At 44.4% G+C, this 27402-nt stretch overlaps 1 protein-coding gene across 1 annotated transcript; it reads right to left on the reverse strand.

Moving 5' to 3' along the window:
- Positions 1 to 51: 51 nt before the first annotated feature.
- Positions 52 to 27402, reverse strand: LOC311116919 (protein NLRC3-like; the record flags this gene model as incomplete). Its single annotated transcript, XM_084191938.1, has 10 exons — positions 27358 to 27402; positions 25186 to 25245; positions 8780 to 9192; positions 8360 to 8526; positions 6277 to 8164; positions 3871 to 4044; positions 3618 to 3791; positions 3088 to 3261; positions 763 to 809; positions 52 to 626 (listed from the first exon to the last, which is right to left on the reverse strand). Exons 3-10 carry the CDS (start codon positions 9163 to 9165, stop codon positions 52 to 54), a joined length of 3585 nt encoding a protein of 1194 aa, XP_084048064.1. The 5' UTR covers positions 9166 to 9192; positions 25186 to 25245; positions 27358 to 27402.

A 27402-nucleotide genomic window follows, 5' to 3' on the forward strand; every position in this document is an offset into this window, starting at 1 on the left:
AATTTTATGAATGATTCCAGAGGAAAACACATGATGAAACATTGCTATGACTCACCTTTGAATGTGTTGGTCATCTATCTGACACAGGGTCACTGAGGAGGAGGAGAAAGCCCCAATCCTAATCCCAATCCCAACCCCAACCCCAGGATAGAGGGGTTCAGTGAATGTGGTGTGTTCTGTGTAAAGGTGTGTCAGTGTACCAGAGGAGGACACACTATAGAAGGACAAAGTACCAGCTGGCCAGTCCAGATACACTCCAACTCTGTTAGAAACAGGACCAGAGATGGATGAGATGACTCCAGCATGGTAAAAGTCATAACCTCTGTTAGAGCAGACTAAACCCCAGGACTTCCTATTGTCTCCAATCCAACTGTCCATCACTCCCTTCCTCTGCATTCCATTGTACGCCACACCAATGTCAGCCCTGCCCCCATCCATCTCCACCTCCCAGTAATAACGAGATCCAGATAAGCCTTCTCTGCAGAGAACTTGAGGATGATATTTAAATATGTCTGGATGGACTTCATAATGCTGCTTCTCCTCCACCCGTGTCACCTTCCTGTTCCCCTCAGACAGTATCAGGACTTGGTTTGCTGTATTTGGGTCCAGGGTGAGATGACAGGCATCTGTAGACAAAAGGGTAGTTTAATCAAACCACATCTTCATATAAAATGTTGTTTTGTAGGTAGAGAACAAATATTGATTAGTTACTATGTTACTGTAGTTCTGAATATGCAGTTAATTAGGATTGAAGAGACATACATTTCCTCAGCCCTGGTTTCAGCCTGAACTCTCCACCATGATCCACACTGTAGGAGAAACAGGTTATTGACTGACAAAGACCTAATAAAGCAGTCAACATCTAAACCATATTGTTGTGTTCTGGTGCACTATCCAAGTTCATTACTAGAGAAATACAGGTATTCTATTTGTTATTTATTTTTATTTCACCTTTATTTAACCAAGTAAGCCAGTTGAGAACAAGTTCTCATTTACAACTGCGACCTGGCCAAGATAAAGCAAAGCAGTGCGATAAAAACAACACAGAGTTACATATGGGGTAAAAAACATAAAGTCAAAAATACAACAGAAAAACAGTGTGTGCAAATGTAGCAAGTTATGGAGGTAAGGCAATAAATAGGCTATAGTGCAAAATAATTACAATAGTATTAACACTGGAATGCTAGATGTGCAAGAGATTATGTGCAAATAGAGATACTGGGGTGCAAAAGAGCAAAATAAATAACAATATAGGGATGAGGTAGTTGGGTGGGCTAATTTCAGATGGGCTGTGTACAGGTGCAGTGATCGGTAAGGTGCTCTGACAACTGATGCTTAAAGTTAGTGAGGGAGATAAGAGTCTCCAGCTTCAGAGATTTTTGCAATTCGTTCCAGTCATTGGCAGCAGAGAACTGGAAGGAATGGCGGCCAAAGGAGGTGTTGGCTTTGGGAATGACCAGTGAGATATACCTGCTGGAGCGCAGACTACGGGTGGGTGCTGCTATGGTGACCAATGAGCTAAGATAAGGCGGGGATTTGCCTAGCAGTGATTTATAGATGGCCTGGAGCCAGTGGGTTTGACGACGAACATGTAGTGAGGACCAGCCAACAAGAGCGTACAGGTCACAGTGGTGGGTAGCGTATGGGGCTTTGGAGACAAAACGGATGGCACTGTGATAGACTACATCCAATTTGCTGAGTAGAGTGTTGGAGGCTATTTTGTAAATGTCATCGCCGAAGTCAAGGATCGGTAGGATAGTCAGTTTTACGAGGGCATGTTTGGCAGCATGAGTGAAGGAGGCTTTGTTGCGAAATAGGAAGCCGATTCTAGATTTAACTTTGGATTGGAGATTCTTTATGTGAGTCTGGAAGGAGAGTTTACAGTCTAACCAGACACCTAGGTATTTGTAGTTGTCCACATACTCTAGGTCAGACCCGTCAAGAGTGGTGATTCTAGTCGGGTGGGCGGGTGCCAGCAGCGTTCGATTGAAAAGCATGCATTTAGTTTTACTAGTGTTTAAGAGCAGTTGGAGGCTACTGAAGGAGTGTTGTATGGCATTGAAGCTCGTTTGGAGGTTTGTTAACACTGTGTCCAATGAAGGGCCAGATGTATACAAAATGGTGTCGTCTGCGTAGAGGTGGATCTGAGAGTCACCAGCAGCAAGAGCGACATCATTGATATACACGGAGAAAAGTGTCGGCCCAAGAATTGAACCCTGTGGCACCCCCATAGAGACTGCCATAGGTCCAGACAACAGGCCCTCCGATTTGACACACTGAACTCTATCTGAGAAGTAGTTGGTGAACCAGGCGAGGCAGTCATTTGAGAAACCAAGGCTATTTAGTCTGCCAATAAGAATGCGGTGGTTGACAGAGTCGAAAGCCTTGGCCAGGTCGATGAAGACGGCTGCACAGTACTGTCTATTATCAAACGTGGTTATAAAATCGTTTAGGACCTTGAGCGTGGCTGAAGTGCACCCATGACCAGCTCGGAAACAGGATTGCATAGCGGAGAAGGTACGGTGGTATTCGAAATGGTCGGTGATCTGTTTGTTAACTTGGCTTTCAAATACTTTCGAAAGGCAGGGCAGGATGGATATAGGTCTGTAGCAGTTTGGATCTAGAGTGTCACCCCCTTTGAAGAGGGGGATGACCGCGGCAGCTTTCCAATCTCTGGGGATCTCAGACGTTATGAAAGAGAGGTTGAACAGACTAGTATTAGGGGTTGCGACAATTTCGGCGGCTAGTTTTACCTACTGCATACAGAACAGAGTACAATTCATTACTAGAGACATACAGGTATTCTATTCTACCTACTGCATACAGAACAGAGTACAATTCATTACTAGAGACATACAGGTATTCTATCCTACCTACTGCATACAGAACAGAGTACAATTCCAACAGGATAGCAGAGATGCAGAAGAAGAGTATTCATGTGGTGATGATGTATGCTGTGTTGGAGTGCTAAGCCTGCTGGGTAAACTTCCCCTGTATTCTACCATCATGTCCTCATGTTACTGAACCTACTACACTTCATAGGACACAACCACTGCTCACACTATTAGGACATCTATTCTGACTTACTTCAGCTTCATCAGTTTATCTGTGGGATCCACCAGAGCAGCTGAAAGCAGTCCCCCTGCAGAGTCTCCTGGGTGATTGTAGCTCAGGTCCAGCTCTTTCAGGTGGGAGGGGTTTGACCTCAGAGCTGAAGACAGAGCAGCACAGCCCTCCTCTGTGACCAGACAGCCAGACAGCATACAGAGAGACACAACAGCTGTCTAGGTTGGTGGACTGGTGTCAATCATCTTGTAGGACACCCATATATTTGTCCATGACACAAACATTGTCATGAAACATCAGATGTTCAGAGTATTTGTTTTACTAAGCTCAGTACCGACCTGATTGAAACAGCTGTACATACCCCAGTGTGTGTAGTTTACAGTCTGGATCCTCCAGTCCAGCAGAGGGCAGTGTAACTCAGCTCAGTACCGACCTGACTGAAACAGCTGTACATACCCCAGTGTGTGTAGTTTACAGTCTGGATCCTCCAGTCCAGCAGAGGGCAGTGTAACTCAGCTCAGTACCGACCTGACTGAAACAGCTGTACTTACCCCAGTGTGTGTAGTTTACAGTCTGGATCCTCCAGTCCAGCAGACAGCAGTGTAACTCCTGAGTCCTGCAGGTCATTGTCTCTCAGCTCCAGTTGTTTCAGTTGTGAGTTGGGTGAACTCAGGACTGAGGCCAGATCTGAACAGCAACCCTCTGTCAGACCACACTGACCTAGACTAGAGGACAGAAGAGCACATGATTAACAAATGTTTAAAACATCCACATAATAACTCATACTGAAGAAAGTTAACTCACACTAGTGTCTGTATGTTGCAGAGTGGACTGGTTAGTCCAACACAGAGCAGCTCCACTCCTCTGTCTCCCAGGTCATTGTAGCTGAGGTCCAGTTCTCTCAGGGGGGAGTTTGGTGTCTGCAGAGCTGAAGCCAGAGTCTCACAGGATTCATATGTGAGTTTACAGCCAGACAGTCTGGAGAGAGGAGATATGTTGATACACTTAAATATGCAAAGCTTTAAGAATAATGAGATGCATTAAGACAATAACAGAAGGACACATGATTAACCAATGTTAAAAACATACTAACTCACTCAAGATATTTACCTTAATTTTATATATGTTATGTATGTTTCTGGATATGTCCCAAAAATGTTAAAATAATGTTAAAAACATACACATACTAACTATACTGAACAGAAATATAAACCCAACATGTAAAGTGTTGGTCCCACATTTCATGAGCTGAAATAAAATATCCCAGATATGTTCCATACGCACAAAAGCTTATTTCTCTCAAATGTTGTGCATAAATTTGTTTAGATCCCTGTTAGTGAGCATTTCTCCTTTGTTAAGATAATCAATTTTGTTAAGATAATCCATTCACCTGACAGGTGTGGTATATCAAGAAGCTGATTAAACTGCATGATCATTACACAGGTGCACCTTGTGCTGGGGACAAAAAAAGGCCACTCTGAAATGTGCAGTTTTGTCACACAACACAATGCCACAGATGTGTCAAGTTTTGAGGGAGTGTGCAATTGGCATGATGACTGCAGGAATGTCCACCAGAGCTGTTGCTAGAGAATTTCATGTTAATTTCTCTTCCATAAACCGCCTCCAACATCGTTTTAGAGAATTTGGCAGTACATCCAACCGGCCTCACAATCACAGACCACATGTAACCACGCCAGCCCAGGACCTCCACATCCGGCTTCTTCACCTGCAGGATGGTCTGAGACAAGCCACCAGGACAGCTGATTTAACTGTGGGTTTTCACAACCGAATAATTTCTGCACAAACTGTCAGAAACCGTCTCAGGGATGCTCATCTGCGTACTCGTCATAATAATAATAATAATAATAATAATAATAATAATAATAATATGCCATTTAGCAGACGCTTTTATCCAAAGCGACTTACAGTCATACATTTTTGTGTATGGGTGGTCCCGGGGATTGAACCCACTACCTTGGCGTTACAAGCGCCGTGCTCTACCAGCTGAGCTACAGAGGACAACATCCTCACCAGGGTCTTGACCTGACTGCAGTTCGGCGTCGTAACCAACTTCTGTGGGCAAATGCTCACCTTCGATGGCCACTGGCACACTGGAGAAGTGTGCTCTTCATGGATGAATCCCGGTTTCAACTGTACCGGGAAGATGGCAGAAAGCGTGTATGGCGTCGTGATGGCATTGTGTGGGCGAGCTGTTTGCTGAGGTCAACGTTGTGAACAGAGTGCCCCATGGTGGCGGTGGGGTTATGGTATGGGCAGGCATAAGCTACGGACAATGAAGACGATCACATTTTATCGATGGCAATTTGAATGCACAGAGATACCGTGACGAGATCCTGAGGCCCATTGTCGTGCCATTCATCTGCCGCCATCACCTCATGTTTCAGCATGATAATGCACGGCCCCATGTCGCAAGGATCTGTATACATTTCCTAGAAGCTGAAAATGTCCCAGTTCTTCCATGGACTGCATACTCACCAGACATGCATGTTTGGGATGCTCTGGATCGACGTGTACGACAGCGTCTTCCAGTTCCCGGCAGTTTCCAGCAACTTCGCACAGCCATTGAAAAGGAGTGGGACAACATTCCACAGGCCACAATCAACAGCCTGATCAACTCTATGTGAAGGAGATGTGTCGCGCTGCATGAGGCAAATGGTGGTCACACCAGATACAGACTGGTTTTCTGATACACACCCATACTTATATTTTTTAAGGTATCTGTGACCAACAGATGCATATCTGTATTCCCATTTATGTGAAATCCAGAGATTTGGGCCTAATGAATTTATTTCAATTGACTGATTTCCTCATATGAACTGTAACTCAGTAAACCTTTCAAATTGTTGCATGTTGCATTTATATTATTGTTCAGTATACAGTACATACATAATATATAAACACACACAGTGGATACTGAAGATATTTAACTCACACTAGTGTCTGTATGTTGCAGAGTGGACTGGTTAGTCCAACACAGAGCAGCTCCACTTTTCTGTCTCCCAGGTCATTGTAGCTGAGGTCCAGTTCTCTCAGGGGGGAGTTTGGTGTCTGCAGAGCTGAGGCCAGAGTCTCACAGGATTCATATGTGAGGTCACAGTGATCCAGTCTGGAGAGAGGAGATAATCTTTTAGATATACAAATCCTTCAGAATAATGATACTGTATACATCAACTCAATAGCAGAACTTACAGTGCTCTCTTGCAGGTTTTCACTACCGGCAGCAACCTCTGATAACCTTCCTCTGATGTGGTGTATGTCTTCAGGTCAAACTCCTCCAGCACCTCCTCTGACATCAGCAACAGGTAGGCCAGGGCTGAACATTGGTCAGGTTTTAGTCTTGTTTCTGAAAGAGTTCCTGATCGCAGGGAGGTTTGCATGTCTTCAACTAGAGAGTTGGCACCAAGTTCATTCAGACAGTGGAACAAGTTGATGATCCTTTCTGGTGAGGATTCCAATTTGATCTTGTCTGAAAGGTACCTGACTGTTCTCTCGACTGTTTCCTCATTGCTCTGTGTTGTACTTCCTGTCTGTGTCAGAAGGCCTCGTAACAGATTCTGATTGGACTCCAGTGAGAGGCCCAGAAGGAAGCGGAGGAACAGGTCCAGGTGTCCATTCTCACTCTTCAAGGCCTGGTCCACTGCTCTCGTGTTTAAGTCATACAACGGGTCTGACTTCATGTCTCTGTACTGTTGTGTGATGACATTTTGGAGTAGGGTTGGAGTGGTTTCTTTATCATAGTCATCGTCAGAGGAATCATCATCATCATCACTAGTGACTGCTTTGGGGGGGAAAACATTTTCCTTCTTGTCCAGACATGATTCTAAAGCATGCACTGCTGCTAGAAACTCCTGAATGCTCAGATGCACAAAGCTGTAGACCTTCTCTTGGTACAGCCCAGATTCTTCTTTAAAGATCTCTGTACACAATGCTGAGTACTCTGATGCCTCTGTGACATCAAGGCCACACTCTCTCAGGTCCTCCTCATAGAAGATCAGGTTGCCCTTCTGCAGCTGTTGGAAAGCCAGCTCTGCCAGTTTCAGGATCATCTCTTTGTCTGACTGAGACAGTTCCTTTGGGTTTGTCTCTGTGGCTTTGTTGTACTTCTTGTTCTTCACAATGAATTGGATGAGTGTGAAGTGTGTGAACATCTGGGTCAGAGTTTTGGGGACTTCATCCTTCTCTGCCTCTTTCAGCATCATCTCAAGGACAGTGGCTGATATCCAACAGAAGACTGGCATGTGGCACATGATGTGGAGGCTCCTTGATGTCTTCATGTGTTTGATGATTTCATTGGCCAGATTCTGATCTGTGATTTTCTTCCTGAAGTACTCCTCCTTCTGTGGATCATTGAACCCTCGTACCTCTGTCACCTGGTCAATACACTCAGGAGGGATCTGATTGGCTGCTGCAGGCCGTGAGGTTATCCAGAGGAGAGCAGAGGGAAGCAGATTCCCCTTGATGAGGTTTGTCAGCAGCACGTCCACCGAGGTTGGCTTCGTGACATCACAGCACCTCTCATTGTTTTTGAAGTCTAGAGGAAGTCGACACTCATCCAGACCATCAAAAATGAAAACAGTTTTGGTTTCACCATCTTCAATGCTGTCAATCTCTTTCAGCTCTGAGAAGTAGTGGGAAAGAAGTTGCATCAGACTGTATTTGTCCTTTTTCAGGTTCAGATCACGGAAAGGAAGAGGAAACATGAAATGAACGTCCTGATTTGCTTTTCCCTCTGCCCAGTCAAGGATGACCTTCTGCACAGAGACTGTTTTTCCAATGCCAGCGATTCCTTTTGTCAGCACAGTTCTGATAGGTTTGTCTTGTCCAGCTAAAGGCTTGAAGATGTCGTTGCATTTGATTGGTGTCTCTTGTGTGATTTGTTTCTTGGATGCCATCTCTATCTGTCTCACCTCATGTTCATTATTGACCCCTCCACTTCCACCCTCTGTGATGTAGAGCTCTGTGTAGATGTCCTTTAACAGACTTTGGTTTCCATGGTTTCCAATTCCTTCAGATATGTGTTGATACTTGTGTTTCAGTTTAGCCTTAATGTCTTGTTGGACTGTCAGAAGAGTTTGACCTGTAGGAAAACAATGAGAGTTGGGACTCATAAGAGCATGTGTGTGTGTGTGTGTGTGTGTGTGTGTGTGTGTGTGTGTGTGTGTGTGTGTGTGTGTGTGTGTGTGTGTGTGTGTGTGAGTGTGTGTGTGTGTGTGTGTGTGTTAGAGGGGCCTTTGTCCCGTTCTTTGTAATATTGTATGAAACACAGTCTTACTTCTTCTGTCCAGAAGGTTGTGTGTGATCTTTAATGCATCCTCACTGTCCAAACTCTCCACTTCCTTATTGTCATCTGGTAATGGTTCCTGGCTGAAAGCAGGTGGCTGATCACTCTTCATTGATAGCAGGCTGGGGGCAGGTGACTCTGCTCTGGGCTTCTGGACACTGAACAAAACAGGGAGGCAGATCACCTCATCAATATCTCATCAGTACCTCATCTACATCATTTCAACAACTGTATAGCTGAACTCATAGAAGTACTGATGTTTCTTTATAAAGCTACAGTCTGCAATTGGTAAATCGGTTTGGGGACTTTTAAATGAATGATGTAGAACTACATTTTATGTAATTTGGGAAAACCTTTCCCTTTAGTTTTATATCTTTAAGAGAACTGTATATTTTACATGTCATCTCTTACCTCTTAGAACTGGTGTCTTGAGTCATTTTAGAGGCAGTGGTCCCCTCCTCTCTCTCCCCAGAGAGACTCATTTTAGAGGCAGTGGTCCCCTCCTCTCTCTCCCCAGAGAGACTCATTTTAGAGGCAGTGGTCCCCTCCTCTCTCTCCCCAGAGAGACTCATTTTAGAGGCAGTGGTCCCCTCCTCTCTCTCCCCAGAGAGACACATTTTAGAGGTAGTGGTCCCATCCTCTCTCTCCCCAGAGAGACTCATTTTAGAGGCAGTGGTCCCCTCCTCTCTCTCCCCAGAGAGACTCATTTTAGAGGCAGTGGTCCCCTCCTCTCTCTCCCCAGAGAGACTCATTTTAGAGGCAGTGGTCCCCTCCTCTCTCTCCCCAGAGAGACTCATTTTAGATGTAAGTCACAGCTCACTCAGCTACAATAAGAAATAACAGAACAGTCAATATTTCCGAACATTAACAATGACAACACTTTTACTGTCTGTGGTCTGAGTTCAAACAGAGACTTCATGTTGCATTTAAACATGCACAGTCCAATATGTTATTAATTTGATTTGATTTGACATGGATCCCAATTAGCTGACTCCATAACAACAGCTAGTCTCCCTGGTTGGATCCCCATTAGCTGACTCCATAACAACAGCTAGTCTCCCTGGTTGGATCCCCATTAACTGACTCCATAACAACAGCTAGTCTCCCTGGTTGGATCCCCATTAGCTGACTCCATAACAACAGCTAGTCTACCTGGTTGGATCCCCATTAGCTGACTCCATAACAACAGCTAGTCTACCTGGTTGGATCCTCATTAGCTGACTCCATAACAACAGCTAGTCTACCTGGTTGGATCCCCATTAGCTGACTCCATAACAACAGCTAGTCTCCCTGGTTGGATCCCCATTAGCTGACTCCATAACAACAGCTAGTCTACCTGGTTGGATCCCCATTAGCTGACTCCATAACAACAGCTAGTCTACCTGGTTGGATCCCCTGACTCCATAACAACAGCTAGTCTACCTGGTTGGATCCCCATTAGCTGACTCCATAACAACAGCTAGTCTACCTGGTTGGATCCCCATTAGCTGACTCCATAACAACAGCTAGTCTACCTGGTTGGATCCCTGTTAGAGCCGATTTGGGCATATTTTGTATAAAAGACTGAACATACTGAGCTCCATGTACATTTGTGTAAATATATTAAATATTAATGTATATGATGAAATATTAGGTACGTACCTTTATGATTTATTTACCGGATTGAGATTTATTCATTTGTTATTAGTGTAACTCAGTTTTTGGCCCCCCCTCTCGCCCATTCATTGTACTGTGTTAATTGTGTTAGTATAAAGGCAGGAAGTTGGGCCTTCGGGGGCAGGAGTCCTTGCTAGATGCGGGAGCGGTATAGTTTTTTGACCATATAGACATACAGAAATACAGACAGACAGGTCATATTATATTATGTATTTGCATTTCAAGTAATCTCTGCTTTAAGTTGATTGGAGAATACCTTTTTGTTAGATAAGAAGAATAAACATTTTTGTTGCACTATATCCCTGGATCTCATTGAATGTTTGGCCGTTTGGAAACGTTGAGTGTGGACTGTATGCGTCAGAAACAACCCCGCTTCAGGCTAGGGCAGTGGCTATGGTAAAGAGGAAAGGAAGCCACTACATTCAAGTCAAAAAACTCCGTGAAGGATTACTACCGGAAGGAAATCTCCGGTTCGGACACACGCTGGATTTTGTTCTATTTGTAATTGCATTCGGACCATAAGGACAGCTCGCTTGGAAGGATTTGAACTCCTAGATTTCGCCAGCCGTGAGTAACCACTGCGAATGAATGAGCTGCCCTGTTCAAGGCGAGCGTTTGATCATGCATATTATGGAAGCGCAAATGTGCTTATAATTGGAATGTTTGATAAACTTGGGAATGGAATTCAAGATACAGCGCTGTGAAAACAATTAAGAAGTTTAAGTTCGGGAAACACAGATCCTATGCACAATGTAGCCTAATCATATATCTAATATTTGGCCTAACGTGGAAATGCAATCCATCAACGCAACGAATGCAACTTAAGGATCTAAAGATACTGCGTGTTAAAACTTCATTAAAGGGACAAAACCTCAACGGGATGAAATGTTTAAAACGCATCTAAAATGCCAAACTTGCACATGTGCAATTCAAAATGGGTCAATATGCTGAAATGGATGACTGTGTTTTTAAAGATTAAAGGAGGTCTAAAGGGGCATTACGTTTAACAATCAAACCAACAACCGTGTCATTGTAAATTGAGTGAACTAAAAGTGAATGATGGAGGAGGAAATCCCAAATAAGACTCCACTGGAGAGGGCAGAGGAGCATCTAAATTCACTCTATGCAGCCCGGAGAGGCAAACTTGGAGTGTGTACACGCAAAATGAATGAAATAAAAGTCCTTCTTGTTGATGGAGGAAACATTGCAACTGTGAATGAGAGTCTTGAAGCATTTGATGCTGTGCTCAATGACTTTAAGAAGGCTCATGAATCTGTGCTAGAGCTGGTCACAGAGGAGGAACAGGAACAGGAGAGCATTAACTATTATCAACCAAGAATGAGAACTTATGAACATTTCCTGAAAGAGGTGGAAATATGGAAAAAGGCTGAAGTTGAGCCACAAACGCTCATTGAACCACATGACAGCATTTCCAATGTGTCAAAAATATCAAGTAAAACTAAGTATTCTAAGACTGCTTCCTCAGTGTCCTCTGAACGCCTTAAAGCCGAGGCAGAACGAGCAGCTCTACTAGCTCGCCAAGCATCATTACAAGACAAGCATGCATTGGAACTGGAGAAAGCTCAACTGAATGTTAGGATGGAAAAAATGGCACTGGAAACGGACATAGCAGCATATAATGCCAAACTGAAGGTCCTGGAGAGTACCGAGTCAACTTCTCAATCCCATTCTGTGGCAGCCCATTTACTAAGCCAAGAAGATGGAATGAACTCTTATTTTGAGAAACAGGAACCAGAGGTCTATGTGGAACCTGAACCATCACCTGTTGAGTTTGCTGCATTAGGTGCAGTTCCAAAGACCCCACTACAAAGAGTTTTACAACAACCGACCACAAAGCCATCAAACCCTATTCCGAAAACAGTCGTAAACCACACTCTTCAGCAGCCAACAGCAAGGTCTAGCAATCGACACAGAATCAACACTGCGGGTATCAGCCATAATACCAGCCATGATAACCTCTCTACTGTCATGCAAAGGCAGAATGAAATTGCTGACCTCCTTGTACTACAGCACAAACAAGCCACACTCCCTGTTAGGGAGATACCTATGTTTGACGGTGATCCTCTAAACTTTAGGCCATTCATGCGTGCATTTGAGCATGGTATAGAAGATAAGACAAGCAGTCACCAGGATAGGCTCTATTACCTGGAACAATACACCTCTGGTCAGCCCAAGGATCTGGTCCGTAGTTGTCTGCATATGGAAGCCAGAAGAGGCTATGCAGTAGCTAAGAGGTTGTTAAAGGAACACTTTGGCAATGAAATCAAAGTCACCACTGCTTACATGGAAAAGGCTTGGAACTGGACAAACATCAAACCCGATGATGGAAAGGGACTGGGTGGTTATGCACTCTATCTAAGAGGTTGCTGTAACGCTATGCAAGACCTACAGAACATGGAAGAGCTTAATCTTCCCTCCAACATAAAGCTGATCATGTCAAAACTTCCCTACAAACTAAGGGAAAAATGGAGGTCTATGGCATGTGATATTTTAGAGAGAAGTCACCTGAGGGCCCAGTTCAGTGACCTGGTAACGTTCATGGAAAAACAGGCCAAAATACTGCAGGATCCGTTGTATGGAGATATTCAAGATCCCCTGTACAACAAAAGGTTTTTAAAACCCAAAACAGAAGCTGACTTTAAACAGCAGTTCAAGTCCAAGAGTAGGGGAAGCAGCTTTGCCACTACAGTAGCTGTAGTGGCAGATTGTGACTCTGAAAAACCTTTAAAAGAACAAACATTCAAAGTAAAGAGACCAGGCACCTACCCTTCTGATGCTCCCAGTATCTCATGTATATTTTGTGCTGGTGCGCATTTATTGGTCGACTGCCAACAGGTGAAGGCACAGCCACATGAGTTCAAGGTTGAGTTTCTGAGATCAAAAGGCCTTTGTTTTGGCTGTTTGATGAGAGGACACTTAAGCAGAGAATGTAAAAGAAGGATGACCTGTCAGAGCTGTCAAAGAAAGCACCCCACTATCCTGCACATTGAAGGAAGAGAGAGATTTAGATCTCAAAAGGCAGATATGAGTGGTGTAGCAGTAAAGCGGGAGGAGACTGTCAGCAGTGCTCTTGTTTCACTGGAAGCTGGTGAAGATACCGGGGCCGGTACAGATTGTGCACTTGCAATTGTGCCAGTTCAAGTAAAGGTGGCAAATGGAAGCAAGTCTGTGTTAACCTATGCGTTTCTCGATTCTGGTAGCTCAGCAACATTTTGTACGGAGAGACTCATGAGGCAGTTGCAAGCTAAAGGCAGTGCGACTGAAATTCTGCTACGCACAATGGGGCAGGAGAGTCCTACCAAGAGCTTCGAGATATCTGGATTAGAGATTGGCAATGTGGAAGGCGACACATTTCTTGCATTACCAAAGGTCTACACCCAACATAAGATCCCAGTGACAAGAGAGAACATTCCCACTCAGAAAGAGCTCAAAAGGTGGCCATACCTGAAAGAGGTTCAGTTGAAGGAGATTGATGCCGACGTCGAACTTCTGATTGGCGTAAATGCTCCAAAGGCAATGGAACCCTGGCAAATCATAAATAGCCAAGGCAACGGACCGTATGCAGTGAAAACCCTCTTTGGATGGGTGATGAATGGTCCTCTCAACAGTTGTACCATGGCAGAAGAATCTGGGCGTCCTACGGTGATGGCCAATCGTATCTCAATGGCCGACCTGGGGGTTCTTCTTGTAAATCAGTACAACCATGACTTCCCTGAGAGAGAGTATGAAGAGAAAAGTGAGATGTCAGCTGAGGATCGTAGGTTTATGGAGATAGTATCAAGCTCCATAACCCTCAAAGACCATCACTACTACTTACCGTTGCCCTTTCGCAACAAAGATGTAGTCCTGCCAAACAACCGTGACATGGCAAAGCAGCGGGCTCTAAATATTATCAGGAAGTTCAAGAAGGACAAAGGTTACGCTGCAGAGTACAAAGGCTTCATGGAAGAGATGATAACAAAAGGTTACGCCGAGAAGGTACCACAAGAACAGCTCCTCAGAGAGAAAGGCAAGGTATGGTACATACCACACCATGGCGTTCACCATAAGCGCAAAGGAACGATACGAGTGGTGTTTGACTGTTCATCATCCTATAAAGGTACATCTCTTAACAGTGAACTCCTTCAAGGCCCTGACCTGGCAAACACGCTTATAGGAGTCTTGCTAAGATTTCGGCAAGAGCACATTGCCATGATGGCAGACATCGAAGGAATGTTCCATCAAGTACGTGTCCATGAAGATGACTTAGACTTCCTGCGATTCCTATGGTGGCCGGATGGTGATACTAACAAAAGATTGGAGGAGTACAGAATGACAGTACATCTTTTCGGTGCTATATCCTCTCCAAGTTGTGCAAACTTTGCACTGCGAAAGACTGCAGAAGACAACTGTGAGGGGTACGATGAAGAGGTGATTCAAACAGTCAAGTCCAACTTCTATGTTGATGACTGCCTCAAGTCAGTGGCCACAGAAGAACAAGCCATAGCTCTCACAAGAAACCTCAGGGATGTGTGCTCTCAAGGTGGGTTCAAATTGACCAAGTGGGTCAGCAACAGCCGCACTGTACTAGCTTCTATCCCTGATGAACACAAAGCCAAGCAGATAAAAGAACTGGACCTGGACAGAGAAAAGCTGCCTGTTGAAAGAGCACTTGGAATCCGATGGAACATTGAAAGGGATGTGTTTACCTTCCAGGTCACTGTCAAGAACAGACCCCTTACAAGAAGAGGTATTCTCTCAACTGTCAGCTCTATTTATGATCCATTAGGTTTCCTCGCCCCATTCGTATTAAAGGCAAAGCAAATTCTTCAAGTGCTCTGCAAGCTAAAGTGTGGATGGGACGAAGTCATCCCTGAAGAACACTCTATTTCATGGAAGAGATGGCTCTCAGAGCTGGACCTGCTCTCCAGATTCCAGATCAACAGGTGTATGATGCCGGAGAACTTTGGTCAAATCAAGACCGCACAGCTGCATCACTTCGGTGATGCAAGTGAACAAGGTTATGGCACGGCAAGCTACCTTAGGTTCACAAACGTTATGGAAAAGGTCCACATCGCATTCATACTGGGGAAATCAAGGGTGACCCCACTCAAGCAGATGACGATCCCCAGACTGGAACTAGCTGCAGCAACATTGGCAGTGCGAGTGGACAGGATGTTAAGGTTGGAGCTCCAGATTGAACTTGAGGAGTCAACTTTCTGGACAGACAGCCAGTCGGTGCTAAAATACATCCGCAACGATACCAAGAGATTCCATACTTTTGTGGCTAATAGGGTTGCTATGATCCGTGACCTATCGAAAGCAAAACAGTGGAGGTATTTGAACTCCAAACACAACCCAGCCGATGATGCCTCAAGAGGATTACATGTTGAAACTTTCCTGAACTCAAAGAGATGGCGCAAAGGACCAGAATTCCTGGAGAAAACAGAAACACAATGGCCGAAAGTCCCCGAGGAGCTTGGCTCCATCCCTCCAGATGATCCAGAGGTGAGAAAAGACGTCATCGTAAACAGTACATGTGTGGAAGAAAAGAGTCCGACCAGCAAACTGATTGAGTACTATTCAACATGGAACAGCTTGAAGAAAGCAGTTGCCTGGATGCTGAAACTGAAGAGACTTCTACTACAGTTAAGCCAGAAAAGGAAAGTTCTCACCCAAACCGATCCAGGATCAGATCAGAGTCTGACAAACTCACTGAAGGAACAAATTGACAAGTTCAAACTGACGTTTGGAAAAGAAAGTCTGTCTGTAGATGACCTAGATGAAGCAGAAAAGGTCATCATTCGATTTGAGCAACGACAGCACTTTAAACAAGAAATTGCACTAGATGTAAAAGGAAAACAATGTGCCAAGAGAAGCGGCTCAATCTGTAAGCTTGATCCAATAGTTGACAATGGCATTCTGAGAGTAGGAGGAAGGTTAAGCAAAGCTGCTATGCCTACGGAACTAAAGAATCCTATGATCCTGCCCAAAGACTCCTACATCTCCAGACTGATCTTACTCCACATCCATGAGCAGGTTGGCCACTCTGGGAGAGGTCACATCAATCAATCAATCAATCAACTTTATTTTATGTAGCCCTTCTTACATCAGCTAATATCTCGAAGTGCTGTACAGAAACCCAGCCTAAAACCCCAAACAGCTAGTAATGCAGGTGTAGAAGCACGGTGGCTAGGAAAAACTCCATAGAAAGGCGAAAACCTAGGAAGAAACCTAGAGAGGAACCAGGCTATGAGGGGTGGCCAGTCCTCTTCTGGCTGTGCCGGGTGGAGATTATAACAGAACCATGCCAAGATGTTCAAAAATGTTCATAAGTGACAAGCATGGTCAAATAATAATCAGGAATAAATCTCAGTTGGCTTTTCATAGCCGATCATTAAGAGTTGAAAACAGCAGGTCTGGGACAGGTAGGGGTTCCATAACCGCAGGCAGAACAGTTGAAACTGGAATAGCAGCAAGGCCAGGCGGACTGGGGACAGCAAGGAGTCACCACGGCCGGTAGTCCCGACGTATGGTCCTAGGGCTCAGGTCTCTCAGTTGGCTTTTCATAGCCGATCATTAAAGAGTTGAAAACAGCAGGTCTGGGACAGGTAGGGGTTTCGTAGCCGCAGGCAGAACAGTTGAAACTGGAATAGCAGCAAGGCCAGGCGGACTGGGGACAGCAAGGTGTCATCATGCCCGGTAGTCCTGACGTATGGTCCTAGGGCTCAGGTTTTCAGAGAGAAAGAGAGAACGAGAGAATTAGAGAGAGCATACTTAAATTCACACAGGACACTGGATAAGACAGGAGAAGTACTCCAGGTATAACCAACTAACCCCAGCCCCCCGACACATAAACTACTGCAGCATAAATACTGGAGGCTGAGACAGGAGCGGTCCGGAGACACTGTGGCCCCATCCGAAGAAACCCCCGGACAGGGCCAAACAGGAAGGATATAACCCCACCCACTCCGCCAAAGCACAGCCCCCGCACCACTAGAGGGATATCCCCAACCACCAACTTACAATCCTGAGACAAGGCCGAGTATAGCCCACAGAGGTCTCCACCACAGCACAAACCAAGGGGGGGGGCGCCAACCCAGACAGGAAGATCACGTCAGTAACTCAACCCACTCAAGTGACGCACCCCTCCCAGGGACGGCATGAAAGAGCACCAGCAAGCCAGTGACTCAGCCCCTGCAACAGGGTTAGAGGCAGAGAACCCCAGTGGAGAGGGGAACCGGCCCGGCAGAGACAGCAAGGGCTGTTCGTTGCTCCAGCCTTTCCGTTCACCTTCACACTCCTGGGCCAGACTACACTCAATCATATGACCTACTGAAGAGATAAGTCTTCAGTAAAGACTTAAAGGTTGAGACCGAGTCTGCGTCTCTCACATGGGTAGGCAGACTGTTCCATAAAAATGGAGATCTATAGGAGAAAGCCCTGCCTCCCGCTGTTTGCTTAGAAATTCTAGGGACAATTAGGAGGCCTGCGTCTTGTGACCGTAGCGTACGTATTGGTATGTACGGCAGGACCAACTCGGAAAGATAGGTAGGAGCAAGCCCATGTAACGCTTTATAGGTTAACAGTAAAACCTTGAAATCAGCCCTTGCCTTAACAGGAAGCCAGTGTAGGGAAGCTAGCACTGGAGTAATATGATCAAATTTCTTGGTTCTAGTCAGGATTCTAGCAGCCGTATTTAGCACTAACTGAAGTTTATTTAGTGCTTTATCCGGGTAGCCGGAAAATAGAGCATTGCAGTAGTCTAACCTAGAAGTAACAAATGCATGGATTAATTTTTCTGCATCATTTTTGGACAGAAAATTTCTGATTTTTGCAATGTTACGTAGATGGAAAAAAGCTGTCCTTGAAACAGTCTTGATATGTTCGTCAAAAGAGAGATCAGGGTCAAGAGTAACGCCGAGGTCCTTCACAGTTTTATTTGAGACGACTTTACAACCATCAAGATGAATTGTCAGATTTAACAGAAGATCTCTTTGTTTCTTGGGACCTAGAACAAGCATCTCTGTTTTGTCCGAGTTTAAAAGTAAAAAGTTTTCAGCCATCCACTTCCTTATGTCTGAAACACAGGCTTCTAGCGAGGGCAATTTTGGGGCTTCACCATGTTTCATTGAAATGTACAGCTGTGTGTCATCCGCATAGCAGTGAAAGTTAACATTATGTTTTCGAATAACATCCCCAAGAGGTAAAATATATAGTGAAAACAATAGTGGTCCTAAAACGGAACCTTGAGGAACACCGAAATGTACAGTTGATTTGTCGGAGGACAGACCATTCACAGAGACAAACTGATATCTTTCCGACAGGTAGGATCTAAACCAGGCCAGAACTTGTCCGTGTAGACCAATTTGGGTTTCCAGTCTCTCCAAAAGAATGTGGTGATCGATGGTGTCAAAGGCAGCACTAAGGTCTAGTAGCACGAGGACAGATGCAGAGCCTCGGTCTGACGCCATTAAAAGGTCATTTACCACCTTCACAAGTGCAGTCTCAGTGCTATGATGGGGTCTAAAACCAGACTGAAGCATTTCGTATACATTGTTTGTCTTCAGAAAGGCAGTGAGTTGCTGCGCAACAGCTTTTTCTAAAATTTTTGAGAGGAATGGAAGATTCGATATAGGCCGATAGTTTTTTATATTTTCCGGGTCAAGGTTTGGCTTTTTCAAGAGAGGCTTTATCACTGCCACTTTTAGTGAGTTTGGTACACATCCGGTGGATAGAGAGCTGTTTATTATGTTCAACATAGGAGGGCCAAGCACAGGAAGCAGCTCCTTCAGCAGTTTAGTAGGAATAGGATCCAGTATGCAGCTTGAAGGTTTAGAGGCCATGATTATTTTCATCATTGTGTCAAGAGATATAGTACTAAAACACTTAAGTGTCTCTCCCGATCCCAGGCCCTCGCAGAGCTGTGCAGATCCAGGACAGCTAAGCCCTGGAGGAATACGCAGATTCAAAGAGGAGTCCGTAATTTGCTTTCTAATGGTCATGATCTTTTCCTCAAAGAAGTTCATGAATTTATCACTGCTGAAGTGAAAGCCATCCTCTCTTGGGGAATGCTGCTTTTTAGTTAGCTTTGCAACAGTATCAAAAAGAAATTTGGGATTGTTCTTATTTTCCTCAATTAAGTTGGAAAAGTAGGATGATCGAGCAGCAGTGAGGGCTCTTCGGTACTGCACGGTACTGTCTTTCCAAGCTAGTCGGAAGACTTCCAGTTTGGTGTGGCGCCATTTCCGTTCCAATTTCCTGGAAGCTTGCTTCAAAGCTCGGGTATTTTCTGTATACCAGGGAGCTAGTTTCTTATGACAAATGTTTTTCGTTTTTAGGGGTGCAACTGCATCTAGGGTATTGCGCAAGGTTAAATTGAGTTCCTCAGTTAAGTGGTTAACTGATTTTTGTCCTCTGACGTCCTTGGGTAGGCAGAAGGAGTCTGGAAGGGCATCAATGAATTTTTGTGTTGTTTGAGAATTTATAGCACGACTTTTGATGCTCCTTGGTTGGGGTCTGAGCAGATTATTTGTTGCGATTGCAAATGTAATAAAATGGTGGTCCGATAGTCCAGGATTTTGTGGAAAAACATTAAGATCTACAACATTTATTCCATGGGACAAAACTAGGTCCAGAGTATGACTGTGGCAGTGAGTAGGTCCAGAGACATGTTGGACAAAACCCACTGAGTCGATAATGGCTCCGAAAGACTTTTGGAGTGGGTCTGTGGACTTCTCCATGTGAATATTAAAATCACCAAAAATTAGAATATGATCTGCTATGACTACAAGGTCTGATAGGAATTCAGGAAACTCAGAGAGGAACGCTGTATATGGCCCAGGAGGCCTGTAAACAGTAGCTATAAAAAGTGATTGAGTAGGCTGCATAGATTTCATGACTAGAAGCTCAAAAGATGAAAACGCCATTTTTTTTTTTGTAAATTGAAATTTGCTATCGTAGATGTTAGCAACACCTCCGCCTTTGCGGGATGCACAGGGAATATGGTCACTAGTGTAACCAGGAGGTGAGGCCTCATTTAACACAGCAAATTCATCAGGCTTAAGCCATGTTTCAGTCAGGCCAATCACATCAAGATTATGATCAGTGATTAGTTCATTGACTATGACTGCCTTTGAAGTGAGGGATCTAACATTAAGTAACCCTATTTTGAGATGTGAGGTATCACGATCTCTTTCAATAATGGCAGGAATGGAGGAGGTCTTTATCCTAATAAGATTGCTAGGGTGAACACCGCCATGTTTAGTTTTGCCCAACCTAGGTCGAGGCACAGACACAGTCTCAATGGGTATGGCTGAGCTGACTACACTGACTGTGCTATTGGCAGACTCCACTAAGCTGGCAGGTTGGCTAACAGCCTGCTGCCTGGCCTGCACCCTATTTCACTGTGGGGCTAGAGGAGTTAGAGCCCTATCTATGTTGGTAGATAAGAGGAGAGCACCCCTCCAGCTAGGATGGAGTCCGTCACTCCTCAGCAGGTCAGGCTTGATCCTGTTTGTGGGTGAGTCCCAGAAAGAGGGCCAATTATCCACAAATGTTATCTTTTGGGAGGGGCAGAAAACAGTTTTCAACCAGCGATTAAGTGCTGAGACTCTGCTGTAGAGCTCGTCACTTCCCCTAACTGGGAGGGGGCCAGAGACAATTACTCGATGCCGACACATCTTTCTAGCTGATTTACACGCTGAAGCTATGTTGCACTTGGTGACCTCTGACTGTTTCATCCTAACATCGTTGGTGCCGACGTGGATAACAATATCTCTATACTCTCTACACTCGCCAGTTTTAGCTTTAGCCAGCACCATCTTTAGATTAGCCTTAACGTCGGTAGCCCTGCCCCCTGGTAAACAGTGTATGATCGCTGGGTGATTCGTTTTAAGTCTAATACTGCGGGTAATGGAGTCGCCAATGACTAGGGTTTTCAATTTGTCAGAGCTAATGGTGGGAGCCTTCGGCGTCTCAGACCCCGTAACGGGAGGAGTAGAGACTAGAGAAGACTCAGACTCAGACTCCGACTCGCTACATAATGGGGAAAACCGGTTGAAGGTTTCTGTCGGCTGAATGAGCGACACCGGTTGAGCATTCCAACAGTATTTCCCTCCAGAAGCCATGAGAAAGTTGTCCGGCTGCAGGGACTGTGCGGGGGGATTTATACTAACGTTACTGTCTGTACTTACTGGTGGCACAGACGCTGTTTCTTCCTTTCCTACACTGAGATTACCCTTGCCTAACGATTGCGTCTGAAGCTGGGCTTGTAGCACAGCTATTTTCGCCGTAAGGCGATCGTTCTCCTGTATATTATGAGTACAGCGACTGCAATTAGAAGACATCATGTTAATGTTACTACTTAGCTTCGGCTGTTGAAGATGTTGATGAACCATGTCCAGATAAAGCGTCCGGAGTGAAAAAGTTGAATAAGGGAAAAAAAGTTGCGATGGAAAAAAGGAAAATAACGTAAAGTTGGCAGCTAAAACGCACAGGAAAATGACTCTTCTGTCTCGGGATAAACGTCCGGGGTGAAAAAGTTTAACGAAAAAAGATGAGTGAGGACAAAACTAAAAAGTTGGTAAATATGTTGAACACAAAGATTGATTAAACGTTTATTAAAAGTAAAACGTGAATAGTTTGGCAGGTAGCCAAGTAGCAACAAACAGCACAGCAGTACGGAGACAATGCGGAAGCTTTCTAGACTTCGCCAGCGATATTGGATACCCTGTGCCAACTCCTTAGCAAGGAAGATCCTTAAGAGCTGTGTCTTCTGCAGGCGGATGCAAGCTAGAGCTGGGGAACAGAAGATGGCTGACCTTCCACAAGATCGGGTAGCACCTGATTTGCCGCCTTTCACCCATGTGGGCATAGATTACTTCGGCCCCATAGAGGTGAAGCGAGGCCGCGTTCATGTGAAGCGGTATGGTGTGATCTTTACTTGCCTTGTGAGTCGAGCTGTCCATCTAGAAGTTGCTAGTTATCTGGATACTGATTCCTGCATCAATGCCCTGCGCAGGTTCATCTGTCGAAGGGGCCCAGTAACAAGTATCAGAACAGACAATGGCACCAACTTTGTCGGAACACACAGAGAGCTAGGAGAAGCTCTGAAAGAGCTGGATCACAACAAGATTCAAAATAAATTACTGAAGGAAGGAGTGACATGGTCATTCAACCCTCCCTCTGGAGCCCACCATGGGGGGGTATGGGAGAGGTTGATCCGACTGGTGAAAAAGATCCTCTATTCAGTCCTTAAAGAGCAAGTACTGGATGATGAGGCTTTGCAGACAGCCTTGTGTGAAGTTGAGGCGATTATGAACGACAGACCAATCACTACTGTAACAAATGACCCTAACGATCTAGAACCCCTGACTCCGAACCATCTGCTTCATCTGAAAGCAAAGCCAGTCCTGCCACCAGGACTATTCCAGAGAAGTGACCTATACTCAAGAAGGAGATGGAAGCAAGTACAATATATCACTGACCTCTTCTGGAAGAGATGGATCAGGGAGTATCTACCACTTATGCAGGAGCGGAACAAGTGGAACAAAACTAAGAGAAACTTCAGTCCTGGTGACCTTGTGGTCATCGTCGATGACACCGCCCCAAGGAACTCTTGGCTAATGGGGCGTGTGGTGAAGGCTTTGCCAGGGGCCAAAGGTCTTGTCCGGAGTGTCATGGTTAAGACTAAGACCAATATCCTACAGAGACCTATCAATAAACTCTGTCTGCTCCTTGAGGCGACGAAGTGAGACACACACACACACAGTGCCCCATCTTTGAATCACGTGCACCTCTGATTCGTTGATGTCGTACTCTTACATTCTTTGATGTCATACATTTTGTGGACGTCAAACTCTTGACATTTTTTGGAAGTTGAACACCTTTACACTTCAACTCAGACTGAGATCTATGGACTATTTTCCTATATAGCACCTTGTATATTTGTATATAGCTATGAACTGTAATGGTGCTCTGGTATAGAATGTTTTTGTATTGGCTCTACGTTTGAATATTAAGTAATTGTTGTGCATTCAGTGCAGTCAACAATTAGGGGCCGGTATGTTAGAGCCGATTTGGGCATATTTTGTATAAAAGACTGAACATACTGAGCTCCATGTACATTTGTGTAAATATATTAAATATTAATGTATATGATGAAATATTAGGTACGTACCTTTATGATTTATTTACCGGATTGAGATTTATTCATTTGTTATTAGTGTAACTCAGTTTTTGCCCCCCCCTCTCGCCCATTCATTGTACTGTGTTAATTGTGTTAGTATAAAGGCAGGAAGTTGGGCCTTCGGGGGGAGGAGTCCTTGCTAGATGCGGGAGCGGTATAGTTTTTTGATCATATAGACATACAGAAATACAGACAGACAGGTCATATTATATTATGTATTTGCATTTCAAGTAATCTCTGCTTTAAGTTGATTGGAGAATACCTTTTTGTTAGATAAGAAGAATAAACATTTTTGTTGCACTATATCCCTGGATCTCATTGAATGTTTGGCCGTTTGGAAACGTTGAGTGTGGACTGTATGCGTCCGAAACAACCCCGCTTCAGGCTAGGGCAGTGGCTATGGTAAAGAGGAAAGGAAGCCACTACAATCCCCATTAGCTGACTCCATAACAACAGCTAGTCTACCTGGTTGGATCCCCATTAGCTGACTCCATAACAACAGCTAGTCTACCTGGTTGGATCCCCATTAGCTGACTCCATAACAACAGCTAGTCTACCTGGTTGGATCCCCATTAACTGACTCCATAACAACAGCTAGTCTACCTGGTTGGATCCCCATTAGCTGACTCCATAACAACAGCTAGTCTCCCTGGTTGGATCCCCATTAGCTGACTCCATAACAACAGCTAGTCTACCTCGGGTAAACACAACTAAAAATACGTTACAGCTTAGATTGACAGACATTATAAACATTTACCAAGTAGACATTACAGACAGTTAAAATAGCTGACAGGTATTTATTCTATACCAAGGGAAGCCAGGCTATAATGTATCTTTCGTCTCTCTTTGCTTCATAATTGTCCTTTAATTCGCAAGAGGCTGAATGTATCTCACAGGAGAAAGCATCCGAGCGAGCTAAACAGCGCCCCTCTGTCTCTCTATGTGTAGGCCATCTATCTGATGCTGTCTGGTCCAAACGAGTATGACATTGTTGCCCGTAGCATTGAAGACAAGGGAAGCCTGCGAGCATTTGGCCTTTGATTTAAAAAACTATTAGAAATGAGCCAATCAGCGTTGAGCTAAACTGAGCGAGCTCAACTGTGATTGGTTCTGGTGCACCAATAAAAGGTGTCAAGGTAAACCAGCTTGGTTTTTGACAGAAACAACTTGAATTCTTGCATCGTTGTCCTCTGGTGTCTAGCTAGTTAGTTAACATTGGTCCTTTCCTAAATGAACCATGGATGGAGATAGGGATTCGGACTTGTGGTTTTACTTAATTCTCCAAGCCAGGTAAGAAAGGCGTAATTTCATAAGTTGGAATAGTGCCCTTAGTGAATACACCCATGCACTGCTTGACTTCACATGAGGTGCCAACAGTTTATCTCGTCCGTTGCACCCGGGCTTGTATTCAGGTGTGCCGACAACGATGAGGAACATTACCCAACAGTGCGCTGGCCAAGTTATATGAAGCGTACAGCACTGAGCAAAACGGACCACAGCCTTTCTGATCGGTGTCGCCAGAAAGCATTTTCAACTTGAACTTTGATTTATCCCAACATTTAAATAGTTTCTATGTCTATTGTTGCGCGTCATTTTTACTTGACTGACTTGTCGAAACAGACTATTTTCTTTAGTGACAGCTTTACATAATTCCGATGCACGTCTTCTAACGTTGTTTCATCATGTGGATAATAATCACGATAATGTGATGTCAATCGCCTTTACCAATAATACCCTTCCTCATAGCCCTGTAGCCTATAACATCACATCACATTGGATCATATTGATTAGGCTAAGCAATATGAATCAACACCAATGTACAGTAAAATGATCATTCTTGAAAGTAGAAATCAGTATTGTATTAACTTTACATTTCTGTAGATGTCTTACCCCTAAATTATCTGTCTCTCTATGATAGCCTAACTTCTCCAGAACACTTTTCTACATTAAATTGTAAAAGAAAGCTACAAACCTCCGATGTTTTTGTCTTCTACCTGTAAGGTCCATTTCTTCCTCTACTTCCTTATACTACCTATGTTGGGACATGAGATGGAGGGAGGGGAGAGGTAGAGGGAGGGAGGGAGGGAGGGAGAGGTGGGGGGAGAGAGGGAGGGAGGGGGGAGGGGAGAGGTAGAGGGAGAGATGGCGACAGGGAGGGAGGGGAGAGGTAGAGGGAGGGAGGGAGGAGAGAGGGAGAGGTGGGGGTAGAGAGGGAGAGGTGGAGGGAGGGAGGGAGGGAGGGGGGGTGGAGGGAGGGAGGGAGGGAGGGAGGTAGGGAGAGGTGGAGATTGAGCATAATGCAATATCAAAAGTAGTGCACTATATAGGGAAAAGGGTGTCATTTGAGAGTACGTACTCTATACACTGTGTAGTAACATAGGACCTTAGAGCTTATTGACATAGGATCTGTCTCTCTCTCTAACACACACACACACACACACACACACACACACACACACACACACACACACACACACAGACACACACACACACACACACACACACACACACACACACACACACACCTTAACAGAGGTGACTACACTGCATTTACAACTTGCGGTAACTCTCTGTGGTTCTAAATCAATAGTTGTTTAGTGATCGGAAACATTAACTTGCTTGACCATGATGTAGGTCATGTAACTGTCTGTTACATAGAATATGCTTTGTGGACTTAACCGGACAGAAGTTGCTCTCTGGTTTTGTGATAAAACAAAGGTGTGGTTGAATTTATTCTCCCACTGTGTCTTCTTATTGTCTCGACCTTTAGGCCTAAAGCCTATATCAGGGTCACAAGGCATATGAATTAACAGGTTATAGAGCAAAAACATTATTACAACACATAGATTGTATTGTATTTTTCTGTCTTCCCCAGTGATTTTACACACGCACCTCTACTGGTGTGACCTCATAATAGGCGTGGATGCAATTTGGACCCCCAAGCTTTAGGCTTCTGTAGGACTGAACCTGACGAGTTGATGTATGAGCTTCGGAATGTTTTAATTATAGGCTGTGCCCAGGCTTTTCTCCGTTTATTTTACAAGTTGTATCATGTTAAATATCAGCCACTATCGAGAGCCACCGTCAGTAAAACCCACATACATTTATAACTGTCACTTTAGTGTTCGTTTTCTTCAATTTGTAACTTACATTTAGCATCATTCCTTTCTGTTTCCCTTTCTTTCCTCTGTCACGTCAGTTGTTCCTGAGGGTCGTTAGCATTAGGCTAACGTTGTGCAAGAATTTAGGACATGTAGCCTGTTTGAATCATTATGGAACTCAGACCACACGTAGCAGGTTAAACCTGTAGCCTGGTTCACGGTTCACGACGACTGAACCGGTTTCATACAGTTCCATGATTAGTGAGAATTAGGGTAAATGTATAGGACCCCCCTATTCAACCCCTATTGTACACTTTTTTTCCATCTTCCAATATTTCTGAATAGAAACTATGAGCAGTGCGTAGGAAAGGCGTCATTTTATAAGTTGGAATAGTGCCCTTAGTGAATACACCCATGCACTGCTCGACTTCACATGAGGTGCCAACAGTTTATCTCGCCCTTTGCACCCGGGCTTGTATTCAGGTGTGCCGACAACGATGCGAAACATTACGCAACAGTGCGCTGGCCAAGTTATATGAAGCCTAGAGCACTGAGCAAAACGGACCACAGCCTTTCTGATCGGTGTCGCCAGAAAGCATTTTCAACTTGAACTTTGATTTATCCCAACATTTAATTAGTTTCTATGCTATTGTTGCGCGTCATTTTTACTTGACTGACTTGACGAAACAGACTATTTTCTTTAGTGACAGCTTTACATAATTCCGATGCACCTCTTTCTAACGCAGTTTCGACATGCGGATAATAATCACGATAATGTGATGTCAATCGCCTTTACCAATAATACCCTACCTCATAGCCCTGTAGCCTATAACATCACATCACATTGGATCATATTGATTAGGCTAAGCAATATGAATCAACACCAATGTACAGTAAAATTAGCATTCTTGAAAGTTGAAATCAGTATTGTATTAACTTTACAATTCTGCAGATGTCTTACCCCTAAATCTTCTGTCTCTCTATGATAGCCTAACTTCTCCAGAACACTTTTCTACATTATATTGTAAAAGAAAGCTACAAACCTCCGATGTTTTTGTCTTCTACCCATAACGTCCATTTCTTCCTAT

The sequence above is a fragment of the Coregonus lavaretus genome (assembly GCF_964263955.1).
Source record: "Coregonus lavaretus genome assembly, contig: HAP1_SCAFFOLD_465, whole genome shotgun sequence".
Classification (NCBI taxonomy): Eukaryota; Metazoa; Chordata; class Actinopteri; order Salmoniformes; family Salmonidae; genus Coregonus; species Coregonus lavaretus.